This window comes from Babylonia areolata, chromosome 27, assembly GCF_041734735.1.
Source record: "Babylonia areolata isolate BAREFJ2019XMU chromosome 27, ASM4173473v1, whole genome shotgun sequence".
NCBI lineage: Eukaryota > Metazoa > Mollusca > Gastropoda > Neogastropoda > Buccinidae > Babylonia > Babylonia areolata.
The window spans coordinates 41177067-41203239 of NC_134902.1; the positions used below are offsets into that span (position 1 = coordinate 41177067).

General features: G+C 43.1%; 1 protein-coding gene across 2 annotated transcripts in view; it reads left to right on the forward strand.

Annotated features, from left to right (window-relative positions):
• Positions 1-26173, forward strand: part of LOC143301262 (P-selectin-like) — a 101839-nt gene that overhangs the window by 55897 nt on the left and 19769 nt on the right. The window contains exons 4-8 of one of the 2 annotated variants that reach the window (XM_076615410.1): positions 11896-11943; positions 14423-14579; positions 17735-17859; positions 19727-19921; positions 25742-25915. In XM_076615410.1, coding sequence (XP_076471525.1) covers positions 11896-11943; positions 14423-14579; positions 17735-17859; positions 19727-19921; positions 25742-25915 — 699 coding nt within the window. The remainder of the gene's footprint in view (positions 1-11895; positions 11944-14422; positions 14580-17734; positions 17860-19726; positions 19922-25741; positions 25916-26173) is intronic. The other variant, XM_076615411.1, reaches the window with a different exon arrangement.

Sequence of the window (26173 nt, forward strand, 5' to 3'; positions counted from 1 at the left end):
GGTCTTATCATATCTCTGCCTTATGCAAGAAGTTACCGAAAAAACTATTTTAGCTCAATAGAATTAAGCATTTCCTAAATCAACAGACCCGTAAATTATTTTTTCATGCATACATCCAACCTGATATTGACTATGCATCAACATGCTGGGACGGGGCTAGTAAAAATTGCTTAAAACCTCTCGAAAGTATATACAGACATTCGCTTAAACTCATTCTCCTTGAATCTTCTATTCCAGCAAATGACTATGTTGAACTAAATATTCTCCCCTTTCATCTTAAATGTCGCTTTAACAAGGGTGTTTTTATGTTCGAAATTATGAAGAAATTTGCACCGCCCAATCTTTATAGGAAATTCCCAGAAAAAATCATTCGTAGCAAGAGTACCATTTTTACCCCTCGTCCCAGAACTAACCTTTTCATGTCTTCTCTCACTTATTCTGGTGGTAAACTGTGGAATGAAATCCCCGAATATCTTAGAAATAGATTTACCATAACATCTTTCAAAAAAGCATATAAAAATATCTGATGCAACAAAGTTAATTAGTTCCAGCAAAATCAAAGCATGTGATGAGATCCTAGTAAGCCAACATATTTTGATTAATTGTTCTCCAACAGTGTGTAAGCAAGGAAAAAGGCGAGTGTAGGTATGCGTGTGTACGTCTATGTTTTTGTGTGTTCGAGTACATGTGTACACATGTGTGTGAAGATTTTCATGTTGCAATGTTTTGTATGATTTTCATGATGTTTCCGTAATTGTAATCTTTGATTCACCCGTTTTTTGTACCTATTATTATCTATTTGGTTTGTTCTGTGTCATTTATTTATTCACACTTATTTCATTTATCATAAAATTATTGTGTTTATGTGTATGCATGTGTGTGTGAGGGCATGGTGTAAAGAAGCTTCCAGCTTATCCATTCTACCCTCAATAAAAACATTTGTCATTTGTCTCTCCGTGTGTGCTGCTGCTGCTATCTCTCTCTGTGCTGCTCTCTCTCGCGCGCGCTGTGTGTGTGTGTGTGTGTGTGCTGCTGCTGCTCTGTCTGTGTGCTGCTCTCTCTGTCTCTGTGTGTGTGCTGCCTCTCTCTCTCTGTGCTGCTGCTGCTGTGTGTGTGTGTGTGTGTGTGTGTGTGTGTGTGCTGTTCTCTCTCTAAATTGCTGCTTCATGAATGAATGTAATTTATATTATGCTATATATGTTTATACTTGTTTGCTTATGGTGTTTCATTGAGATGTATAATGTTCATGTGAACCCCTTCATTTGGGGCTGAAGACCAAAAATGAATAAACCATTTCGTTCTCTCTCTCTCTCTCTTTCAGCACGTGAAACAAATCGTAAGTCCGTGGGTTTGGAGGAAAACTCAGTTGTGTATGAAGTGTTTGAAAATAGAAATGTCACGGGGGTTGTTGGGTCAAGTGGAAATGAGCATGAAACATGAAAACACTTTATCCACTGTAAATGATTTGTGTGATAATCGTGATAACTTTGATAATGAAATAAAGCCTTTTTCTTTTCTTCATTGGAACGTGCATGGATTAATTTCGAAGATATCTGACAATATCTGACTCTTTTGTTTCTGGTTTTGATTTTGTATGTTTTGTGGAAACTTTTGTGGAATATTTTCAATCGCCTATGTTTACTGAATATACTGTTTGCTGTAAACCTGCAGTCAAGTTGTCGTTACACGGGAGGCGGTCAGGTGGCCTTGATGCCTTGTGAAGAATGAAATTTGTTCGTTCGTTAAAACAGTTGATGGCGAATCTGATCTTTTCATTGCTTTCATAATCAGTAGATCATTGTTGGGCACAATGAGAGATGTAATGTATGTGTGTGTGTTCATACCGCCTGAAAGCTCACCCTATTATAGTTATTTGGTGTAGAAAATTGAATTTTTCTGTTAGAAAAAAATGTATGTGATTGTTTGTTTCATGTAAAAGATGATGTGTTTGTGTTACTCAGTGGTGATTTCAACAGCAGAGTTTCAAATATTTCTTGTGATTTGGAGGAAAACATGTCTTTATTTGATGTTCAACATAAAAGTGGTCCAGTTAATGTAAACAGAAATTCGGAAGATACTGTTTTGAACAATTATGGAAAGTTATTACTTAATATGTGTATTGCCCTGAATTTGTGCATTATAAATGGTATGTGTCATGGTGATCGTCAAGGTTACTACACGTTCATATCTGATAGCGGAAGCAGCATTTATGACTATTTTCAATGTCGTGTGATTTATTTTTGAATGTTTCTGATAACTGTGAATTATGTGCATCTGAGAGAATCGAATCAGACCACATGCCTTTAGTATTATTCAGTAGTTTCCCGAATAACAACCCAAACAGCGCACATGAGATGAATGTCTGTCGTGTGATTGAGAAAATTGTTTGGAATGATGTGTATGTTGATGTATTTAGTGCTGCAATTTTTTCTGATGAAATGCAGGACCGTATGGAAAAGGCGATTAGTTTAATTGATGTAGATATTAATGAAGCACTGCATGAATTTAACTGTAGCCTGAAAGAAGCAGCAGCGTGTATGAAGAAACAGGTGAGTATTGGCAGGAAAGAAAAAGAAGACGATTGGTATGATATGGAATGCAAAGTTGCCAAAAGGAAATTTATTGGATAGATTCCGTCGTACTCTGTTCAAACCACCACGTGAGTCCTTTTGTAAAGCTAGGAGAGAATACAAACGTCTTTTGAAAAGAAAAAACGAAGGAATACAATGATGGCCTATTAAGTGAATTACTTCAGTCTATAAAAAGTAAAAAGGAAATCTGGGATTATGTGCACAATATTTCAAGGAAAAGGAAGTATATATATATATATATATATATATATATCTTTGTATATATGTGTGTGGGGTTGGGGGTGGGAGATATGGGCGTATGTGTGTGTGCTTGTACAAGTAAGTGTTCATCTCTGTGAGTGTGTGTTTGTGTGTGTGTGTGTGTGTGTGTGTGTGTGTCGTGGAAGCTGCGATACGTAGACTAGAAATGAGTGTGTGGAGGAGGGGGATAGAGGAGGTGCAAGGTAATGTGTGTGTGTGTGTGTGTGTGTGTGTGTGTGTTGGAGCTCATGTACGTTTATATGTATTTGACTGTGCTTTCATATCTGTGAAACTGCATGTTTGGTGCATTTCTGTTATGCATGTGTGGGTGTATGTGTGAATGTGTGTCTTCATGTTTTACATTTATTCGCTTATTTATCACCATTGTTGTCTTATTTATTTATTTATTATCATTTTATTAGTATTACTATTATTATTACTACTACCTTTTTCTATATTATAATTATTTATTTATTTATGTAAGCTTATCTATTATTTATTCCCCCTTCTTTTTTTTTTTTTCTTTTTTCTCAAGGCCTTACTAAGCGCGTTGGGTTACGCTGCTGGTCAGGCATCTGCTTGGCAGATGTGGTGTAGCGTATATGGTTTTGTCCGAACGCAGTGACGCCTCCTTGAGCTACTGAAACTGAAACTCAAGGAAAAGAACTCAACCTGTGAATAACATTAGCTTAGAAACGTGGTTTCAGCACTTTAGGGAGTTGCTTGCTAGAAACGTTGACTTTTATAGTGAGCTGGAAAATATGGACAGTGAACATGAGAGTATAGGTGAGTATGGTGATGAAAACTTAAATCGTCCTATTTCGAGAGAAGAGATTCTGTTTGCTTTAAGAAAGGTAAAATCTCGCAAGGCTTCTGGCCCAGATGGAATTATAGGTGAGTTGATATCAAAATGCCTGCCAGGTTAATGTAGGTTTAGATTTTCTTGTTAACTTTTTCAATTCATTATTTGACAAAGGGATCTATCCCGAAATTTGGTCAGAATCTATTGTCCTTCCATTGGATAAGAAAGGTGATACAAACAACCCTAATAACTACAGAGGCATTTCATTGTGTAATGTATGCAGTAAGTTATACAGTGCTGTAATTAACCAGAGATTGCAAGAATGGGTGAGTGATAATAACATTACAGGTGAATTCCAAGCAGTGTTCAAGAAAAACTACTCCACTATAGATCACATTAATGTCATTTGTACAAAAACAGTTTTGTCTAAATCGGATATTATATGTAGCATTTATTGATTTCGAGAAAGCGTTTGATTCTGTCAATAGAACGTTGCTGTGGCCTATTTTGCTTAAAAATGGTATCCATGGAAAACTTTATAAATGTGTCGTGAGTATGTATGAGTGTGTAAAGGCAAGGGTAAAATCTGGCGCTGCTCTAACAGAATATATTAACTGCGCTTCTGGTGAAAAGCAAGGTGATGTTTGTAGTCCCGTTTTGTTCTCTTTATTTATTAATGAGCTGGCACTTGAAGTTATACGTTGTGGAAGGCATGGTGCAAAATTTACAGATACTTTTCTTGAAATCTTTATTCTTTTGTTAGCTGATGATATTGTTTTAGTATCGGAAACGGTAATTAGATTACAGACTCAACTAAATAGTTTACAAAGAGCTGCATTTTAAAGGTTAATATGGCAAAAAGCAATATAATTGTATTTAGAAAGGGAGGATACCTTGCATCAAGAGAAAGATGGACTTACAATGGAGATGTAATGCTTGTTGTCAATATATATAAATACTTAGGTTTATATTTCTCGACACGTTTAAGTTTTGCCTTAGCTTGTAAAGATCTCGTTAGCAGAGCTAAAAATGCATTGTTGTGTATAATGAAGAAATCATCATTGTTAAACAACGATTCTGAAAATTATTTTTTAAAGCTTTTTGATTCACAGATTCAATATATGGTATTATATGGAGCTGAAATATGGGGTCTCGATTCTGCTGCTGTATACTGTGAAAAATATACACCTATATGCTTTAAATAAATTGCTCGGACTGTCATTGCAAACACCTAATGATTTAGTGTATGGAGAAACAGCCAGATATCCTATCGTTTTGATTTCCACTGTTAAATATATTCAATATTGGCTGGAAATAACTCAGATGGAAGAGCACAGATTACCCCATAAAGCCTATAGAATGCTATTAGATTTAGATAATAGAGGCAAGAGAAATTGTGTGTCTGTGAGAATGAAACTTTGTGAGTATGGTTTTGGTTTTGTATGGTTGAAGCAAGGTTTCGGGGATATCAGGGAATTTATTCATGTATTTCGTAGAACACTGATTGATTGCAGATGGCAAAATTGGGATTCGCATATTCAGAATAGCGACAGATTTGATTTGTATTGAATGTTTTGTCATATACCTTATAAAATACCAGTTTATTTGTCAATGAGATTTGATACACAACTGAAATATACTTTGGCAAGGTTTAGCTTAGGTGTTACTGAAATACATACGCATTATTATCGACATCGAAAATCATGTGTCCAAAATTTGATTTGTCCAATGTGTCAACAATCTAAAGAAGATGAAGTTCACTTTGTGCTGTGTTGCCTAGTATTAAGAGATCTTAGAGAACAATTGATTCCAGTTAAATACTGTCAATACTGTTAATGTTATCAACAAATGAAAAGACTGTCAATGAGTTCGCTGTACATCTGTATAAAGCATTCAAAAAGAGAAATGTATATGTTACATCATGAAGACTTCTGAATGTATGACTTCAGCATTTTACTGTATATTCCCCTTCAAAGGGGCTGTGGCCTATATGAATAAACCATCTCAATCTCAATCTCTCTATCACACATGCACAAATCATTAAGACGGTTGTACAACTACAACAGCTATTACTACTATTGCTACTACTAAACAAGTATGGATGATACTTCCAAAGAGCATATCTTCCATAACTGTAGATATACGTTTTCAATCACCATTCGTAATTTTCTTTCAAGAAACAGACATTCCGGTGCTTATTGTACAGAGAGTAAATCGATGGTGGAAGATGTATTTCGAACTGAAGGTATGCCCGAGTACACGTCAAAATGATGGTATGCCACAGTATGTATTTCAAAATGACTGAAAGCCACGGTATGTATGTAAAATGACGGTATGCCACAGTGTGTCAAGGTGATGGTATGTCAAAGTGTACATGTCAAATTGAAGGTATACCCGAGTATATATGTCAAAGTGAAGGTGAACCAGAGTATACATGTCAAAGTGACATGAACAATGGTATGTGTGTGTAAGTGAAGGTATACCATAGTATTATGTCAGAATGAATGTATGCCAGAGCGTATGTGTCAACGTGAATGTTTGCCACAGTATATGTCAAGTTGACGGTATGCCAGTGTCGGTCAAAATGAAGGCATGTCACAACATATATGTCAAAGTGACGATCTGCCAGAGCAGAAATGTCAAAAGTAACAGTATATAAATTTCATAATCATGATATATTTGAAAACCACAGTGCCAAGGACATCCACGCTGATAATTCAGACGAATCATTTGTACAAGATCTTGAAACCAAGTGCTAAAACGTTATGGGAAGAGGTGGACCAGAAAAGTCTGAAAACCTGATGCGCTGACAGGAAAGAGCACCTTGGAACTCAAGTTAGCCACCCACGGAGATATCGTGTACGCAAACTGTCGGGAAACCTATGAAGTGAAAGAATCAAAGACAAGAACACCTAAAACATCCAGGTGACAACGAGAAATGGACAACATCCGAAATGCAAAAAGAAAACTCGAGAAAACGATAAAGACTGCTTCAGAATTTGAGAAGCAGGGCCTACAGAAACTTTGAAAAGACTTGAAAGCAAAGCATAGTGCCCCCAGTAAAGCAGAACCAGCAAGGAGGAAAAGAAGCAAAAAGAAGACACAAGACTGCTTCTTCCGAGACCGCTTTCAGTTCGCCAGGAAATTATTCGAGCAGCCCAAATCAGGGACAATCACAGTGGACAAAGAAACACTTGAACAGCATCTCAAGAAAAAACATATTCCGATCTGCAAAGCAAGAAACCACTAGATCTCAAGGGTTTGGTTCATCTCAGGAAACCAGAGAAGAAGTTCAGTGATAAACCACCAACCCTTGAGGAAGTACAGAAAATGGTCAAGATAGCCAGGGCCAAATCATCGCCAGGGATAAACGGAATACCGTACTTGCTGTACTGCTGTACAAGAAATGTCATACAGTCCTTGAGTGGCTCCACAGAGTTATAAGGTCAGCATGGAGGAACCTGAAGATCAGCGACCAGCGGATGATGCCTGATGACGTGTACATCCCGAAAGAGCAGAGTTCAAGTACCATCAGCCAGTTCAGACCAATATCACTCCTGAATGTTGAAGGAAAAATCTTCTCTGTCATGGCTGCAAGACTGACAAAATACATCACAGAAAATGAGTACCTGGATATGTCAGTCCAGAAAGGCGGCATCCCAGGAGTTCCTGGTTGCGTAGAACATGCCACAATGATTTGGGATGCAATCCAAAGAGCAAAGTCAGAGAAAAAGGACCTAGACGTGGTATGGCTGGATCTGGCAAATGCGTACGGGTCAATTCCTCATGAGATGATCCAACTGGCTCTCGAGATGCACCAGGTACCAACGAACAACAGGGAAATGCTGAAGAAGTACTTCCATCACTTCTCCACCAAGGAATACACAACAAATTGGATCAATGTGGAAGTGGGCATAGCCATGGGCTGTGCAATTTCTCGAATCCTGTTCATGTGGGCAACGGAAGTGATCTTGAAGGCCTAAATGAAGGGCACGGATCGAGCTGACCTCGACAACGGATACCAGATGCCACCTTTGAAAACCTTCATTGATGACACAACAGTCCTTTCAACAAAAGAGAATGACACCGTGAAATATTGAAGCGGTTGGACGAGCTAGTTGCCTCAGCCAGGATGAACTTTAAAGCAAAGAAACCACGTGCCTATCACTGCGTAAAGGAAAGGTAGCTGAAACGGTCACATTCACTGTAGCCAATCGAGCCATTCCAACGGCGTCAGATGAACCAGTCAAAAGCCTTGAAAGATGGTATGACGAGCCCCTGAAAGATACAAAAAGAGGAAAGGAAACCAAGCAGACAACAGAAGAAGGCCTGCATATCATAGACCAGTGTGGCCTTCCTAGCAAATACAAAGTGTGGTGCCTGCAGTCTATGCTGATACCAAAGCTACTGTGGCCTCTCCTGATATATGATACGAGTTGTAGCACAGTTGAGTCGACTGAGGCAAAGATCAACAAGTACACACGCAAATGGCTTGGTGTCCCACCTGGTCTCACAGACGTGGCACTCTGCTGTCGCCAAGCAAAGCTGAGGCTACCTCTGAAGTCCCTTGTCGAAGAATACAAGGTAGGGAAGGCAAGACTTCTCAGCATGCTCAAAGACTCAGGAGACAGTGTTGTGAGATCCAACCAACCCAAGCTGAAGACTGGCAGAAAATGGAAAGTCAGGGAGGCAGTCAGTGCAGCGAAAGAAAGTCTCAATACGAAGGAAATAATAGGACACAGTCAAACAAACAGACAGGGCCTGGGATCGATAAAGATGGAATGGTGGTCCAAGGCAAGAGGGACAGCAAAAAGAGACATGATCATGCAGGAGATCAAGAAGGAAGAGGATGATAAAATAGTCCAGAAGGCAGTCCAGCAAGGCCAGTATGGGCAGTGTACAACATGGGAAAATGCACTCCAACGGAGCCTCAACTGGAGCGACATGTGGAACATGGTCCCTCTGAGGATCAGCATCATCCTCAGAGCTGTGTACGACCTCCGTCACTCGAATACAAACTTGGTGAAATGGGGGAAAGCAGAGGACCCTGCATGCCCACTCTGCCATGGCAAACAGACATTGGAACGTGTCCTCAGCTCATGCAAAGCGGCGTTAAGCAAAGGGCGGTACACAGGAAGGCACAAACAAGTGCTAAAAGAAATTGTACATGTGGTGAGCAGTCCAAGGAGCTACCAAACCACCAGAAGTTCCAGTAGGGTTCCTCTCTGCAGAAGGCAATAAAGTCTGGCCAGGAACAGATTTAACATTCACAGCATGGAAACGTAGGTTGCTGGATGGTGCTGAAGATCTAGAATGCACAGTTGACCTACCAGAGGGGAAGAAACACCCGGAAATCACCAGCAAGAGCGACATGAGACCTGACACAGTACTCCACTCCAAGGCAACGAAACAAGTGATTCTGATTCAGCTCACTGTGCCACATGAAAGTAGAATGAAGGAAGCCCACATCTACAAGACCGAGAAGTATGCTAGTCTAGCCGGCAGCCTAAGAGAATCTGGCTTCCAAGTCAAAGTCATCACCATAGAGATTGGGGCAAGAGGGTTTGTGGGCGCATCTGCCTACAGCCTCATGCAACAGCTGTCGATTTCTGGTGGAGAGAGGACATAGGCTCTCAAGGCAATGGCAGAAGCAGCAGAAAAAAGTTCCAGCAGGATCTAGTTGCGGAGGAATGAAAGTCGCTCGTTTATTTATTTATAGTCTGTTCATCTAAGATGGTGATATTGGGCTGAAAATAAATGATATTATTATTATTTGGATTAGTATCATTTCTATCATAATGATGATTGTTATTGTTAATTATAAATCGACATTTCTGTATATTCGAATGAAAAGGGGGGCGGTCGGGATGGAGGGGAGGGGATGAGCAAGGGGGAGGGGGCTAAGAAAGGAAGAGAGAGAGAGACAGAGAGAGAGAGAGAGAGAGAGAGAACAGAATGTGGAAAAGATAGAGTACAAAATCTAAAACGGAGAGGGTGAGTGTCAGTGATTGGAGAAAGAAAAAAACGTAATATTGGAAGGGTGTGTGTGAGAGGCGGGACGGGGCAAGTGGGATTAGGGGAAAAAATGTATGCACACTTCTGTAGATTATTATTTGAAAAGGGATTCATGTGGGGACCTACAATAAACAACCAACTGGACTATTTAACACATAACTAGCTAACTTTAATAAAGAACAGTTTGAAATATATAACTTTTTCCAAAAAATGTTAACATTTGAAACTGGTAACACGTGTTCCGTAATTCGCAAAAAAAGGTTTATTACTAAACAGCGGGTTAAAACGTGCTCTGCCGTTAAATGTCCCTTGCAAATGCATTCAATATTTTCACAATATTTTGTGTATGGGGCATTTAGTAATAACCTAAATGCCATGCTCTTAACAGCCCTGCCAGTTCTTTTAGCATTTTAAAAGGCAGAAGTGTTAACTTCTAAAGACAGAAAGGAATTTTGCATATTTATTTAAAAAATATTACACATTTCAGATGATGTTAAACGATGAGGAAGTTCAATTGCATTTAAAGCGTTTTTATCTCCAAGCTTTGCAAGATGATCTGCACGTTCTTTAGAGAAAAGCCCACAGTGTGAGGGAATCCAGCACATTTCAATAATAGTTCCTCTCATTTGAATACAGTGAATCAAAAATCTTATTTCAAAAATGATGTTATAATTAATGTTCGTACAACCTGGGTGCGGCCCGGCCCCCATAGAGTGTAAGCAGTTACGGACCGAAACACTTGACCTTGTGACTGTCCAGCTCTCCCTAGAGTTTCTGATCACTATCAAAGCGAAGGTGTGCCAGAGAAAAGCTATCAAAGTGACGGTATACCACAGTACATAATATGTCAAAGTGACGGTGTGCCACGGCATGTATGTCAAAATGATGGTTTGCCACAGAATATGTCAAAATGGTAGTATGCCAATATGTGTGTGTGTGTGTGTGTGTGTGTGTGTGTGTATATATATATATATATATTTGTGTGTGTGTTTGTAAGTGACGGTATGTCACACTATAATATGTCAAAATTACAGTATGCCACATTAGAAATGTCAAAGTGACCGTATACCACAGTATATATGTCAAAGTCAAGGTATGCCACAGTTAATATGTCAAAGCGACGGTATCCCACAGTGTATATTTCAAAGTGACGGTATGCTACAGTATATATGTCAAAGTGGCAGTGTTCCACAGTATATATCATATGTCAAAGTGATGGTGTGGCACAGTATATATGTCCAAGTGACGGAAAACCAGGGTATATAAAATGTCAAAGTGAAGGTATGCCAAAGTATGTTTGTCAAAATGATGGTTTGCTACAGTGTATGTCAAAGTGACGGTATGACATTGTATATAATATATGCCACGGTATGAATGTCTAACCTCGTAAATGTCATCGAAAATTATATTTCAGACGATGAATTAGCTGATGACAGGAAGCTGTATAGTTCTGTTCCCGCTAAAAACCAGTTCTGGTCTTCAAAATATGCAGCTGTGCCCTACTCATGTAAAACTCTGGATGACGATTATCAAACTGCAGTTGAACGATAGAAACCATATGTGTGGTTTATTGGTTATCCAGATTCTATCATGGTTGTATACAATATTCCCTTCTCCGAATGAGTGAGAAACTTAGGCGTCATGTTTGACAACAAACATGAATGATGTCCCGCCTTAAATACTGTAACACACCTCTGGCCAGATGTCCTCAACTTTTCACTGATGAATGATGTCCCACCTGAAATACTGTAACACACTCTGGCCAGATGTCCTCAACTTTTCACTGATGAATGATGTCCCGCCTTAAATACTGTACCACACCTCTGGCCAGATGTCCTCAACTTTTCATTGATGAATTTAAGAACGTTTATAATGCTGCACCTCGCCTTGTCTTCAGGGCTTCCAAAGGAACACACTCAAAACCTCTGCTTGTTAAACTCCTCTGGCTTTCTATCACTCAAATACAAATTTGACCTTAAACCACATCTCTTCAGATCTGCTTTTATGGATGTCGTAGTGTTGGCATGTGGAGTGGTGCGTGTGCGAGCGTGCGCACTGGTGTGTGTATCTGTGTGTCTTGTCGTTTACACACTCCATTTGTCTAGATTATAAGTCTTGATTGTAGAGAAGCCCCACCCACCCCTCCCTATACTGATAACTATTGTTTGCGCTCTGAAACCGTGTGCTGAGGAGGCACTATAAATACCCATTATTTTCCATCATCTTCTTCGTGTACCTTTGTTACAGGTCATCGTTCTCGTCGTGTGAAACGTGGCTGGCTCTTCTGGGGGAGAGGTAAATGTGTGTGTGTATGTGTATCTGTTTGTTAGGGGGAGACAGAGAGACACACAGAAAGCGAGACAGGGGGTGACAGTTTATTGGCGATAGCTTCATTAAGCGTTATGCCAAGTGGTTGCAATCACTGCAAACTACTAAGTCAAACACGACAAACGAAAAATTGAATGACATTCGCGTCGTGTGTGTAGTCGTGTAAATTTCAACGCTGAATAAAACATTGTTAAAATAAATAAAATAAAGGCCAAACCGCTCACAAACCAGCCGCCGTGGATAAGTGGATAGCGTCGCGGACTGACGGCTGGGAGGACGCGGGTTCGAATCCCAACGGAGTTTAGTGTGCTATGGGCTTAAATGGGGAGACTGGGACTACACAGTCGAGTGCCATCCACTTCACGGATGCGTCTTTTGGGTGTGTTGCTCTAATTACCTGACCAACACTGCAAGTGTCTGTTTCTCTCGGGCCTGGTTGACGCCGGGATATCATTATGAAAGGAAGCGTAGAGTACAGCCTTGTCACGAAGTCCCAAACCAAAATGGACCTCCATAGCAACATCGTCATCCTCCCCCTCCTTCTTCATCATTAACAATATAAACGAAAATGTCCCAAAGTCTGTGGCCTTTCATGCCCTGCTGTCATGGTGACTTCAGTTTCGATACCCCTCCACTTCCGTGCTTGTGGTGAGTCCTGTCAATGCCTTCAATGTCGGCAGATTCATTGGGGGCTGTTGTTGGAGGGACGTGGTGGCGGTCTCCACTCTGGGAGGGACGCTCACTAACCCTAACCCTAAGCCAGTATTGTCGTTAATAGGGGGCTTTGTAGGTATCCTGAGTACGTTAAATCAGACCAGGCACCACTGAACACCATTGAAGTGACTCAGCAGCAGTGCGGGGTCTCCTCTGGTGTGTGGCCTCCTGGCGACCAAACATCGATGGTTCCCTGCGGACTGACGACGCTGGGAGTGTGACAGACGAACCCGGGTGTAGCTGTGTTTGGGGACTCGGAATGAGAGGTGTGGGAGAGTGACAGACGAACCCGGGTGTAGCTGTGTTTGGGGACTCGGAATGAGAGGTGTGGGAGTGTGACAGACGAACACGGGTGTAGCTGTGTTTGGGGACTCGGAATGAGAGGTGTGGGAGAGTGACAGACTGACCCGGGTGTAGCTGTGTTTGGGGACTCGGAATGAGAGGCGTGGGAGAGTGACAGACTGACCCGGGTGTAGCTGTGTTTGGGGACTCGGAATGAGAGGCGTGGGAGTGTGACAGACGAACACGGGTGTAGCTGTGTTTGGGGACTCGGAATGAGCGGCGTGGGAGAGTGACAGACGAACCCGGGTGTAGCTGTGTTTGGGGACTCGGAATGAGAGGTGTGGGAGTGTGACAGACGAACACGGGTGTAGCTGTGTTTGGGGACTCGGAATGAGCGGCGTGGGAGAGTGACAGACGAACCCGGGTGTAGCTGTGTTTGGGGACTCGGAATGAGAGGTGTGGGAGTGTGACAGACGAACACGGGTGTAGCTGTGTTTGGGGACTCGGAATGAGAGGTGTGGGAGAGTGACAGACGAACCCGGGTGTAGCTGTGTTTGGGGACTCGGAATGAGAGGTGTGGGAGTAATGCCACTGAAACGGTGCAGATGACGGGGCAGAAAAAAACTGCTCACAGCGTGTAAACATCAAGGGAGGTAAACAAGTTGGCCCGTCTCTGCGAACCGAGGCAGGGAATGCAATTACAAACAAGAGAAGCAGGACTTGCAAGACTCATCGTGATGATATTTATCCAACTAATGAAAACAAAAACAAACAACAGGTGAGGAGATCATGTGGGGGGAAGACACAAACCTTGACATTTGACCTCTAAATTCACAACACCTTATGATCTGGCCGAACAAATCATTACCATGTTTAATGGAAATTGGACAAGAAAACCAAGTTCTATCATGCTTCAAGCTTTTACCAATCTTGTTTTTGCATGCATGCTAATGCTACGGTAAATTCAAGATATGAATAACGTCTTCGTAAGAACTAAGAAATACACTGCTGTCTAAGGTTGCCATACTTAGGACATTAAAGAAAAATTCTATTTGGACATTTCTTTCTCGGTTTTGGTACCTGTCTGTGTGTGTCTTTGAGTTCCTATATGTTTTTCTATCCGCTTGAAAAAACAACCATCAGCCTTCAATTCAGTCAATAAAATTTAAATCATTAGTGATGCTGTCGGAAATTCAGATCCTGTTTCGTTTTTTCTATCGTCAGTTCCGTCTTCTCTCCCAGGGACAGGGACCTTTAAACCACTAGCTGCCCATTGTCATGATAAACAGAATGAGCCTACAAATCAAAATACTTTTTGCATGTCAATACTAGAATAACTGGCATCTTAATAACAGGTTTGTAATCTTTCATTTACACTATCAGAAATGACACCAACAGTGTGTGTGTGTGTGTGTGTGTGTGTGTGTCCCTTTTATCCGACTGAACACAGGTGGTGGTGGTGGTGGTGGTGGTCGTAGGGAAACTCAGCATCCCCCGGATATCAGTTGTCCAAGGGACATCACTGCCCCTGCACCGCGTGGCAAAACGTCAGCCACAGTGACGTGGACTGTGCCAACAGCAACTGACCCCAACGGAGGACGTCCCTCGTGAGTCCATGGGCAGCTGAGAGATCAGTGAACCTGTCTGTCAACCTCTGTCCTGGACAATGGGCATCTGAGGATAACTGATCCTGTCTCTGTCGTGGACAATGGGCAGCTGAGATATCACTGATCCTGTCTTTGTCCTGGACAATGGACAGCTGAGATATCACTGATCCTGTCTCTGTCCTGGACAATGGGCAGCTGAGAGATCACTGATCCTGTCTCTGTCCTGGACAATGGGCAGCTGAGAGATCACTGATCCTGTCTCTGTCCGGGACAATGGGCAGCTGAGAGATCACTGATTCTGTCTCTATTATCCTGTCTTTGTCCCGGACAATGGACAGCCGAGAGATAACTGATCCTGATTGTCCTGGACAATGGGCAGCTGAGATATCACTGATCCTGTCTTTGTCCTGGACAATGGACAGCTGAGATATCACTGATCCTGTCTCTGTCCTGGACAATGGGCAGCTGAGAGATCATTGATCCTGTCTCTGTCCTGGACAATGGGCAGCTGAAAGAGAGCTTATCCTGTCTCTGTCCTGGACAGTGGACAGCTGAGAGATCACTGATCCTGTCTCTGTCCTGGACAATGGGCAGCTGAGAGATCACTGATCCTGTCTCTATTATCCTGTCTTTGTCCCGGACAATGGACAGCCGAGAGATAACTGATCCTGATTGTCCTGGACAATGGACAGCTGAGAGATCACTGATCCTGTCTCTGTCCTGGACAGTGGACAATTTAGGATCATTGATCTTGTCTGTCCTGAACAATAGGCAACTGAGGATCAATTATCATGTCTCTGTCCTGGACAATGGCCAGCTGAGAGATCACTGATCCTGTCTCTGTCCTGGACAATGGGCAGTTGAGATATCACTGATCCTGTCTCTGTCCTGGACAATGGGCAGCTGAGAGATCACTGATCCTGTCTCTGTCCTGGACAATTGGCAACTGAGAGATCACTGATCCTGTCTCTGTCCTGGACAATGGGCAGCTGAGAGATCACTGATCCTGTCTCTGTCCTGGACAATGGGCAGCTGAGTGATCACTGATCCTGTCTCTGTCCTGGACAATGGGCAGCTGAGGATCTATGATCCTGTCTCTGTCCTGCACAATGGGCAGCTGAGAAATCACTGATCCTGTCTGTCCTGGACAATGGGCAGCTGAGAGATCATTGATCCTGTCTTTGTCCTGGACAATGGACAACTTAGGATCATTGATCCTGTCTCTGTCCTGGACAACTTAGGATCATTGATACTGTCCTGGACAATTGAGAGATCACCTGTCTCTGTCATCCTCTGTCCTGGACAATAGGCAGCTGAGAGATCACTGATCCTGTCTCTGTCCTGGACAATGGGCAGCTGAGAGATCACTGATCCTGTCTCTGTCCTGGACAATGGGCAGCTGAAGATCACTGATCCTGTCTCTGTCCTGGACAATGGGCAGCTGAAGATCACTGATCCTGTCTCTGTCCTGGACAATTGAGAGATCACTGATCCTGCCTCTGTCCTGGACATTGGGCAGCTGAAGATCACTGATCCTGTCTTTGTCCTGGACAATGGGCAACTGAGGATCACTGACCTGTCTCTGTTCTGGACAATGGGCAGCTGAATGATCACTGATCCTGTCTCTGTCCTGGACAATGGGCAGCTGAAGATCACTGATCCTGTTTCTGTCCTGGACAATAGGCAGCTGAAGATCACTGATCCTGTCTCTGTCCTGGACAATGGGCAGCTGAGAGATCACTGATCCTGTCTCTGTCCTGGACAATAGGCAGCTGAGTGATCACTGATCCTGTCTCTGTCCTGGACAATAGGCAGCTGAGTGATCACTGATCCTGTCTCTGTCCTGGACAATAGGCAGCTGAGAGATCACTGATCCTGTCTCTGTCCTGGACAATTGAGAGATCACTGATCCTGCCTCTGTCCTGGACAATGGGCAGCTGAAGATCACTGATCCTGTCTCTGTCCTGGACAATGGGCAGCTGAGAGATCACTGATCCTGTCTCTGTCCTGGACAATGGGCAGCTGAGTGATCACTGATCCTGTCACTGTCCTGGACAATTGAGAGATCACTGATTCTGTCTCTGTCCTGGACAATGGGCAGCTGAAGATCACTGATCCTGTCACTGCATTGTTTATGTCACTGTTACGTTGAATGCCACTGCCTTGTTTATGTCACTGTCATGTAAAATGTCACTTCTTTCTTTGTGTCAGTGTCATGTTGAATGTGACTGCTTTATGTCACTGTCATGTTGAATGCTATTGCTTTGTTTATGTCACTGTCTTGTTGAATGTCATTGCTTTATGTCACGGTTAGTGTCATTTTTAATGCTACTGCTTTGTTTTTGTCACTGTCACGTTGAATGTCACCATTTTGTTTGCGCCACTGTAATGTTGAATGTCCCATCTTTGTTTGTCACTGTCATGTTGTATGTCTCTGCTTTATGTCAGTGTGTTATTGAATTAATGCCACTGCTTTGTTTATGTCACTGTCATGTTGAATGCCACTTTGTTTATGTCACTGTCATGTTGAATGCCACTTTGTTTATGTCACTGTCATGTTGAATGCCACTGCTTTGTTTATGTCACTGTCATGTTGAATGTCACTGCTTTGTTTATGTCACTGTCATGTTGAATGCCACTGCTTTGTTTATGTCACTGTCATGTTGAATGTCACTGCTTTGTTTATGTCACTGTCATGTTGAATGTCACTGCTTTGTTTATGTCACTGTCATGTTGAATGCCACTGCTTTGTTTATGTCACTGTCATGTTGAATGCCACTGCTTTGTTTATGTCACTGTCATGTTGAATGTCACTGCGTTATGTCACTGTCATGTTGAATGCCACTGCTTTGTTTATGTCACTGTCATGTTGAATGTCACTGCTTTGTTTATGTCACTGTCATGTTGAATGTAACTTTGTTTATGTCACTGTCATGTTGAATGCCACTGCTTTATGTCACTGTCATGTGAATGTCACTACTTGTTTTCTTTATTGAACATCCTGTTGGGTCATTTCAACATCTTAATCTTCAGTGTGTGTGTGTGTGTGTGTGTGTGTGCGTTCGCGCACGCGCGCGCGTGTGTGTTCGTGTGTGTGTGTGCATGCGTGTGTGTGTTATGTGTGTGTGTGTGTGTGTGTGTGTGTGTGTGTGCAGGGTCAGTCAGACCAGAGGACCAGGCCCTGGCAGTTGGTTTCCTGAAGGCAACACTCTGATAGAGTACACTGCACGGGACTCCACTGGACGCACTGATTCCTGTTCTTTTTATGTCCGTGTCACTGGTGAGTACGTGTGTGTGTGTGTGTGAAATCTATTTTGTTTTTAATTTGATTTGATTTAATTCTGTTTATTTTTCCACGTGGTGTTCTCACATAAATTTGCGCCTTGAACGTATTGAGTATGACGTGAATGCAGAACGCATGAGAGAGAGGGCAAGGGGTTGGGGGCTTGAAGGGCGAGTAGAGGGCTAGTTTGTTGAGTGATGCAGGGGGGGTAAGAAAAGGAATGGGGTGAATTTAATTTGGCATTCCTATTCATATTTAAGTTTTAATGAGTGCAAATGTTGTTATTGTTTTGTTATACGTGCAGCTGGAAAAAACAACACTTTTCCATGTTTTATGGACAATTAAAGTTGTATCTTGCATCTTGCATTGGATTCAGTTCCTGCAGATGGATTGAAGCGGCATAAAGCTTGGATGGAACTGTCTGCCTCGTATCTTAAGTGATGATAGTAAGTGTCCGACACATCAGATGTGAATTCCGTCAGTAATCCGTATCACTGATATTATACCGTTGATAGACACATCAGAAGTGAATTCATTCAATATCCCATATCGTTGATTTATCGTTAGTAGACACATCAGAAGTGAATTCATTCAATATCCCATACCGTTGATATATTGTTGGTAGACACATCAGATGCGAATTTGGTTAATATCCCGTATCGTTGATATATCGTTGGTAGACATCAGATGTGAATTCAGTCAGTAACCAGTATCACTGATATATCGGTGGTAGACATCAGATGTGAATTCAGTCAGTAACCAGTATCACTGATATATCGGTGGTAGACATCAGATGTGAATTCAGTCAGTAACCAGTATCACTGATATATCGGTGGTAGACATCAGATGTGAATTCAGTCAGTAACCAGTATCACTGATATATCGGTGGTAGACATCAGATGTGAATTCAGTCAGTAACCAGTATCTTTGATACATCGTTGGTAGACACACCAGATGTGAATTCAGTCAATATCCGTATCGCTGATATATCGATGATGAACAGGAAAAGTAAAAAGAGCTACCAACAACCCTTGCTTCTCGTCATCAGCACAGTTCACAGATTCCGATAATATGCTCTATTTCTAAATATGTATTTCACTTGACTACAAATGTTAACACATTTGTAGAACACATATCGAACTACATTCTGTAGCTAAACTGGCCGCAGTACTTATCTGGAGACCAAACCTTTTTTCTCCACCACCCCCCCCTCCCTCAGTCCCCCACCCCCACGCCCCCACCCCCCCTTCCCCCTGAAATATACGTATCTGACATATACTATATAGTAATACAGCATGTAATTATTTGCAGACTGCTTTTATAATGCAACAAATAAAACGAGCATGTGATCAATTTAAGTAAAATATTTTCAAAATGCGAGTTTGGTTTTCACCAGTTTTGTTATCTAAATGTATCCACACCTGAAGTCTGTAATTTACAACAGAACAGCTTCATCTGTCGCTAACATCGCATGATGAGTCTATTGTAGTTTGTATCATTCACCTCACCTTTTATTTTGAACAGGGGTAAATATATCAAGGTGTCCAGTTTTCTGATTGTACACACTTCTCAAAACAATGAACAGCCTTTTCAATATCAGAAAGGGGGAGGAGAGGGAGAGCTCACGTTTTCATGTGCTGTCTGTCTGTCTGTCTCTCTCGTTCTCTCTCTCTCTCTTTGTGTCTTTCTCCCTGTTCATTCCTCTCACACACACGTACACTCTTTCTCTCTGTCTGTCTCTTTCGCTCTTTCTCTACACCCCCTCCCCCTACTCTCTCTCTCTCTCTCCTTCTGCCCCCTTGTATTATCTTACCTGTTTTCCGCGGCAGTTCAGTGAATGTGCTTTTGCCCATTATTGTGCCAGTCACCTACTGCCTGGACTCCCAGAGGCGGTCCTTTGGAAGCCCTGGCTCTCAGAGGTGCAGCGGAGGGCAGCGGAGCAACGTGTTCGGGTCCCGCTGTGAGCACAGCTGTCCCACGGGGTTCCGACTGCAGGGAGCCACGTCTGTCGTGTGTCAGAGCAACGGCGAGTGGGACCACGCCTTCCCACGCTGCCAGGGTACGTCATCAGTTCTTGGAGTGGACATCGATAGTGCTGGCAGCCGCTTGTTATCGCCATCGGAAGCAACAACCTTGCAGCATCCTGTAGTCAGTTCAGAAGCAGCAGCAGCAGCAACTGCACCAGCAGTACTAACAGTGTAGTAGTCGATGTTGTTGTTGTCGTTGTTGTTGTAGATGGTGAAGTGGTAGTGGCGTTATTTTCGTTGTCGTTTTAGTAAGTTGTTATTGTTGCCGCTGTTGTTGTTCTTGATGTGGTTTTCGATGGATGTTGTTTTTGTTGCCGCTGTTGTTGTTCTTGATGTGGTTTTCGATGGATGTTGTGTTTGTTGCCGCTGTTGTTGTTCTTGATGTGGTTTTCGATGGATGTTGTGTTTGTTGCCGCTGTTGTTGTTCTTGATGTGGTTTTCGATGGATGTTCTGTTTGTTGCCGCTGTTGTTGTTCTTGATGTGGTTTTCGATGGATGTTCTGTTTGTTGCCGCTGTTGTTGTTCTTGATGTGGTTTTTGATGGATGTTGTTTTTGTTGCCGCTGTTGTTGTTCTTGATGTGGTTTTCGATGGATGTTGTTTGCTTTTCGATGGATGTTGTACTTTTTGTTGCCGCTGTTGTTGTTCTTGATGTGGTTTTCGATGGATGTTGTGTTTGTTGCCGCTGTTGTTGTTCTTGATGTGGTTTTCGATGGATGTTGTACTTTTTGTTGCCGCTGTTGTTGTTCTTGATGTGGTTTTCGATGGATGTTGTGTTTGTTGCCGCTGTTGTTGTTCTTGATGTGGTTTTCGATGGATGTTGTGTTTGTTGCCGCTGTTGTGTTCTTGATGTGGTTTTCGATGGATGTTGTGTTTGTTGCCGCTGTTGTGTTCTTGATGTGGTTTTCGATGGATGTTGTGTTTGTTGCCGCTGTTGTGTTCTTGATGTGGTTTTCGATGGATGTTGTGTTTGTTGCCGCTGTTGTTGTTCTTGATGTGGTTTTCGATGGATGTTGTTGTTGTGATTTCGTAGTTGTTCTTTTTTCTTGTCCTGTTGCTGTCAGAACAATGGAAGAGAATCTGGGCCTGGGTACTTCAGCAATATATCCAGCTCTTACTGAGGTGACACCTCCACTTCTCTTATAACACTCGACAATCTTGAGCGTCAAACTTCAAAGTCTTCTGGATGGTCATTGTAGTGAGAGAGTCTCGAGAGCATGATGTCTTTCTTCAACAAGAACTTGGTGAAGTCACGGGTGTGATCTGGAGCTTTAGGAGCGCTGAGCTGTTTCGAGTTAGAAGCAAAGTCCTCAGCATAAGGCGAGAGCTCAGTACGAACTTGAACTGCAGCATTGCCTTGAGAACGGGGGTCTACATATTGTTTGGTTTCTGGGTGGAAGTGTAGTGATTGCTGTTGACCTGCCGGCAGGGAAGGAAGATCCAGCATATACTCCTGTGTTCTTTTATTTTTAGACTCAGGTGAGAGGTTCCTAAGACATTCGTGATTGTTTCCATCCTCTGCAGCCTCTAAAAAGGTAGCATCAGCCACCGTTGCTTCCTTTTCCTCTGACAGGAGTTTCAGTTTCAGTTCAGCATCACACTCTTGCTGTAAGCGTTTAGCTGTTGCTTGTGTAATTTTTGGTTCCTTTTGCATGCTGTGGCGGTTGTAGCGACAGAAGATGCACTATTCCTGCTGCTTGTGACTGACTGGTTGTCATTTACACTCAGTGTGTTCATGACAGCTTTACTCTGGGATATGCACAAGTCATACATGGACTGAAAATGCTCTATCTTGTGCACGTGCTTCACTGTGTGATCTAGACAAAAAGTCAAAATAGTCTTTGCTCAGCTAAAATGGCATTCAAGTCCTGCAACAATGAATATCCTGGCTTTTGAGATGTTGCTTTTAGGATTAACTCTCAGGGTGACTTCACTTTCTTTAGAAAGGAGTCCCTAATTTCTTCCTATTGTTCTTGACCTTTCTCAGTAAGAGATCTGACTGGTGTTTCCTGTTGCTTTCCACCCGTTCCTTCAAGGGTAGGTTCAGAAGGCTCATCTCCAGCAGTCGACTGCACATCTTTCTGCTGCTCAGCATTCTGACCAGACTTGTCTGCCACGGTGAGTGGTGTGTATCAGTTGGGCCAACTTGTAGTCAACCATTCCACCCTCAGGATGTCTGTGTTGAAGCTGCCATGCTTTTTACTTAGGGCTGGCCACTCAGGATGGTGAAGTCGCCTCTTTTCGGCGTGGCCCACTCATGTTGAATAAATTCTTCACTTTTCTGCCTCCAGTCCCAAAGTCCCCACAGACAGATGGTCATGCAGAAAGTGTCACCAGCAACCGTCAATCATGCACATCAAACAACACATCTGGGTCAGATGTTTCTTTTAATGATGAACAAGGCAGGTTTGATGAATTGGTGAAGAACTGAAAAATAAACAAACAGGATACTTAGTTTCCTAAACAAAATATAAATGCTAACATTAGAAAATAATTAAAGTCTAATTCGTTGCACCACCGCGCACCATAACATTGAAAGAACGCAACTTCACGCTGCTTTTCAAAGGTGGCGAACACCGAAAATTATAACATCCAAAAGACTACTTCCCCATAAAAGACGTAACTTTTGATTCTACAGTACATAAAAATGAACAAGGCTCAAAAATAGTATCTTAGGAAACTATTACGATAGTGAGGAAAGGTTAAGCTTTTGGAAGAAGCTAGAAATTTACAAATCTACATGTCTAATCAGTTGGGATTAGACCCAAAAATACGATCGACCGGATGCGATAGTTAATCACTTACTAAATTACTTACTGTGTCAAAAATATCAATAATCTGCACTTCACATCAATGCAACAACAAAAATAGAATGTCTAATTTATAACGCAAACAAAATGAAAAGGCTTACTTTATGTGAACTGAGGGGATTTGAAGAAGGAATGAAAATTTCTTGAGTGACCACGCTCTTCAGAATGGCAGTTGCACATGACGTCTTAAAAGAGGAACCAGAGCTAAAAAGACAAATTGGTAACATTTCTGGAGACAGGAACACCTGTTTAAGTACAATGCCCTGATCAATGCTGCACCAAATATGTGGAAAGCAGAACTGAACAGAGCAACACAATACACCATTGGACCGAAATCCACACAAACGATTCATGAGTACATTATATAGTTAATGACCCATTCACAGAAGCAATGAATAAAACAAAATCGAGACATATATGCACAAGCCAGCGAAACGAAAGCTGGATATGAATATTATCAATGACGAGTGTACTAACACCAAGACTGCTTGATTTTAAGTTCATCCATTATACTTACCCAACAAACATTATGTTAATAATAATAATAATAATAATAATAATGGTATTTATATAGCACTGAATTTTGTGCAGAGACAAATCAAAGCACTTTCGCACCAGTCATTCACACGCATGCATAACTCTAAAACTGTAGAAACTAAAGACAAGGAAGGGCAGGCAAGGGAGGCTATTTTGGGAAGAGGTGGGTTTTAAGGCCAGACTTGAAAAAGCTGAGTGTGGAGACTTGACGAAGCGAAAGAGGAAATTCATTCCAATCGCAAGGTCCAGAGTCAGAGAAAGAACGGCGGCCAACAGTCGAGTGTTTGAATCTGGGAATGCGTAAACAGAGTGGATCCGAAGCCGATCGTAGTGAGCGAGATGGAGTGTAGAGGTGAAGGCAGCCACAGAGATAGGAAGGGGCAGTTTTGTGAAAACATCTAATGTGGGTGTATGATATGGGTGTAGCAAATTCAAATAAATGCGTGTGGAGTCAAGAGGTGGTCTTCATTGAACATACCTGATCGTTTAGCTGTTAGAGTGCAGGTGGTGTGGTGAAGGTGATGATGGCGTTGTGGTAGTGGTGATGGTGGTGGTGGTGATAATGTTGTCGATGTGGTATTGGTGGTGGTGATGGTGGTGATGGTGGTCATGATGATGATGTAGTTGTCGTAGTGATGGTGGTTGTGCTGGTGTGGTGGTTGTGCTGGTAATGGTGTTGAGGTTGTATTGTTTACCATGGTGTTGTCGTTGTGGGGTGTGGTGGTGGTGGTGATGTCATTGTGGTGGTGATGATCGTGATGGTGTTGTCGTTGTTGTCGTTGTGGTGGTGGTGATGATGGTGGTAGTGGTGGTGGTGGTGATGATGATGGTGTTGTTGTTGTGGTGATGATGATGGTGGTGGTGATTGTGTTGTTGTTGTTGTGGTGGTGGTGGTGGTGGTGATGGTGGCGATGGTGATGATGGTGTTGTTGTTGTGGTGATGATGTTGGTGGTGGTGGTGGTGGTGGTGATAATGGTGTTGTCGTTGTTGTTGTTGTGGTGGTGGTGGTGGTGATTGTGTTGGTGGTGGTGGTGGTGATGTTGTCGTTGTTGTTGTGGTGGTGATGGTGTGGTCGTTGTTGTGGTGGTGGTGATGGTGTTGTTGTTGTTGTGGTGGTGATGGTGTTGTCATTGTTGTTGTTGTTGTGGTGGTGATGGTGTTGTCGTTGTTGTTGTGGTGGTGATGGTGTTGTTGTTGTTGTGGTGGTGATGGTGTTGTTGTTGTTGTTGCGGTGGTGATTGTGTTGTTGTTGTGGTGGTGGTGATGGTGTTGTCGTTGTTGTTGTGGTGGTGATGGTGTTGTTGTTGTTGTGGTGGTGATGGTGTTGTTGTTGTTGTTGTGGTGGTGATGGTGTTGTTGTTGTGGTGGTGATGGTGTTGTCGTTGTTGTGGTGGTGGTGATGGTGTTGTTGTTGTTGTGGTGGTGATGGTGTTGTTGTGGTGGTGGTGATGGTGTTGTTGTGGTGGTGGTGATGGTGTTGTTGTGGTGGTGGTGGTGATGGTGTTGTTGTGGTGGTGGTGATGGTGTTGTTGTGGTGGTGGTGATGGTGTTGTTGTTGTTGTGGTGGTGATGGTGTTGTTGTTGTTGTGGTGGTGATGGTGTTGTTGTTGTTGTGGTGGTGGTGATGGTGTTGTCGTTGTTGTGGTGGTGGTGATGGTGTTGTTGTTGTTGTGGTGGTGATGGTGTTGTTGTTGTTGTGGTGGTGGTGGTGGTGATGGTGTTGTTGTTGTGGTGGTGATGGTGTTGTTGTTGTTGTTGTGGTGATGATGTTGTTGTTGTGGTGGTGGTGATGGTGTTGTTGTTGTGGTGGTGATGGTGTTGTTGTTGTGGTGGTGGTGATGGTGTTGTTGTTGTGGTGGTGGTGATGGTGTTGTTGTTGTGGTGGTGATGGTGTTGTTGTTGTTGTTGTGGTGATGATGTTGTTGTTGTGGTGGTGGTGATGGTGTTGTTGTTGTGGTGGTGGTGGTGGTGATGGTGTTGTTGTTGTTGTTGCGGTGGTGGTGATGATGTTGTTGTTGTGGTGGTGGTGATGGTGTTGATGTTGTTGTGGTGGTGGTGATGATGTTGTTGTTGTGGTGGTGGTGATGGTAGTGTCGTGGTGGTGGTGATGGTGTTGATGTTGTTGTGGTGGTGGTGGTGATGGTGTTGTTGTTGTGGTGGTGGTGGTGATGGTAGTGTCGTGGTGGTGGTGATGGTGTTGATGTTGTTGTGGTGGTGGTGGTGATGGTAGTGTCGTGGTGGTGGTGATGGTGTTGATGTTGTTGTGGTGGTGGTGGTGATGGTATGGTGGAGGTGATGATGGTGTTGTCATTGTGGTGTGGTGGAGGTGATGATGGTGTTGTTGTGGTGTGGTGGAGGTGATGATGTTGTTGTCATTGTGGTGTGGTGGAGGTGATGATGGTGTTGTTGTGGTGTGGTGGAGGTGATGATGGTATTGTCATTGTGGTGTGGTGGAGGTGACGGCAGACTGACCAAGGGGAGGACGCCCCACCTGTCTACTTTCAGTGGTGTCTTGCGGGCCGCCCGGCCAGGTGCCAGGGGGGCAGGTGACGTGCAATGCAGGACACACGTTCGGCCAGACGTGCAGTTTGCAATGCCTGCCAGGCTTGACCAGCGGTCAGTCCCTGACCACCTGCAGCAGTGCCGGAAAGTGGAGACCCACTCTGCAGCCCTGCACAGGTGAGTGAAAAACCCTACACAGGTGAGGGGACAGCCCTACACAGGTGAGGGGACAGTCCAACACAGATGAGGGGACAGCCCTACACAGGTGAGGGGACAGGTGAGGGGACAGACCTACACAGGTGAGGGGACAGGTGAGGGGACAGACCTACACAGGTGAGGGGACAGGTGAGGGGACAGCCCTACACAGGTGAGGGGACAGATGAGAGGACAGTCCTACACAGGTGAGGGGACAGACCTACACAGGTGAGGGGACAG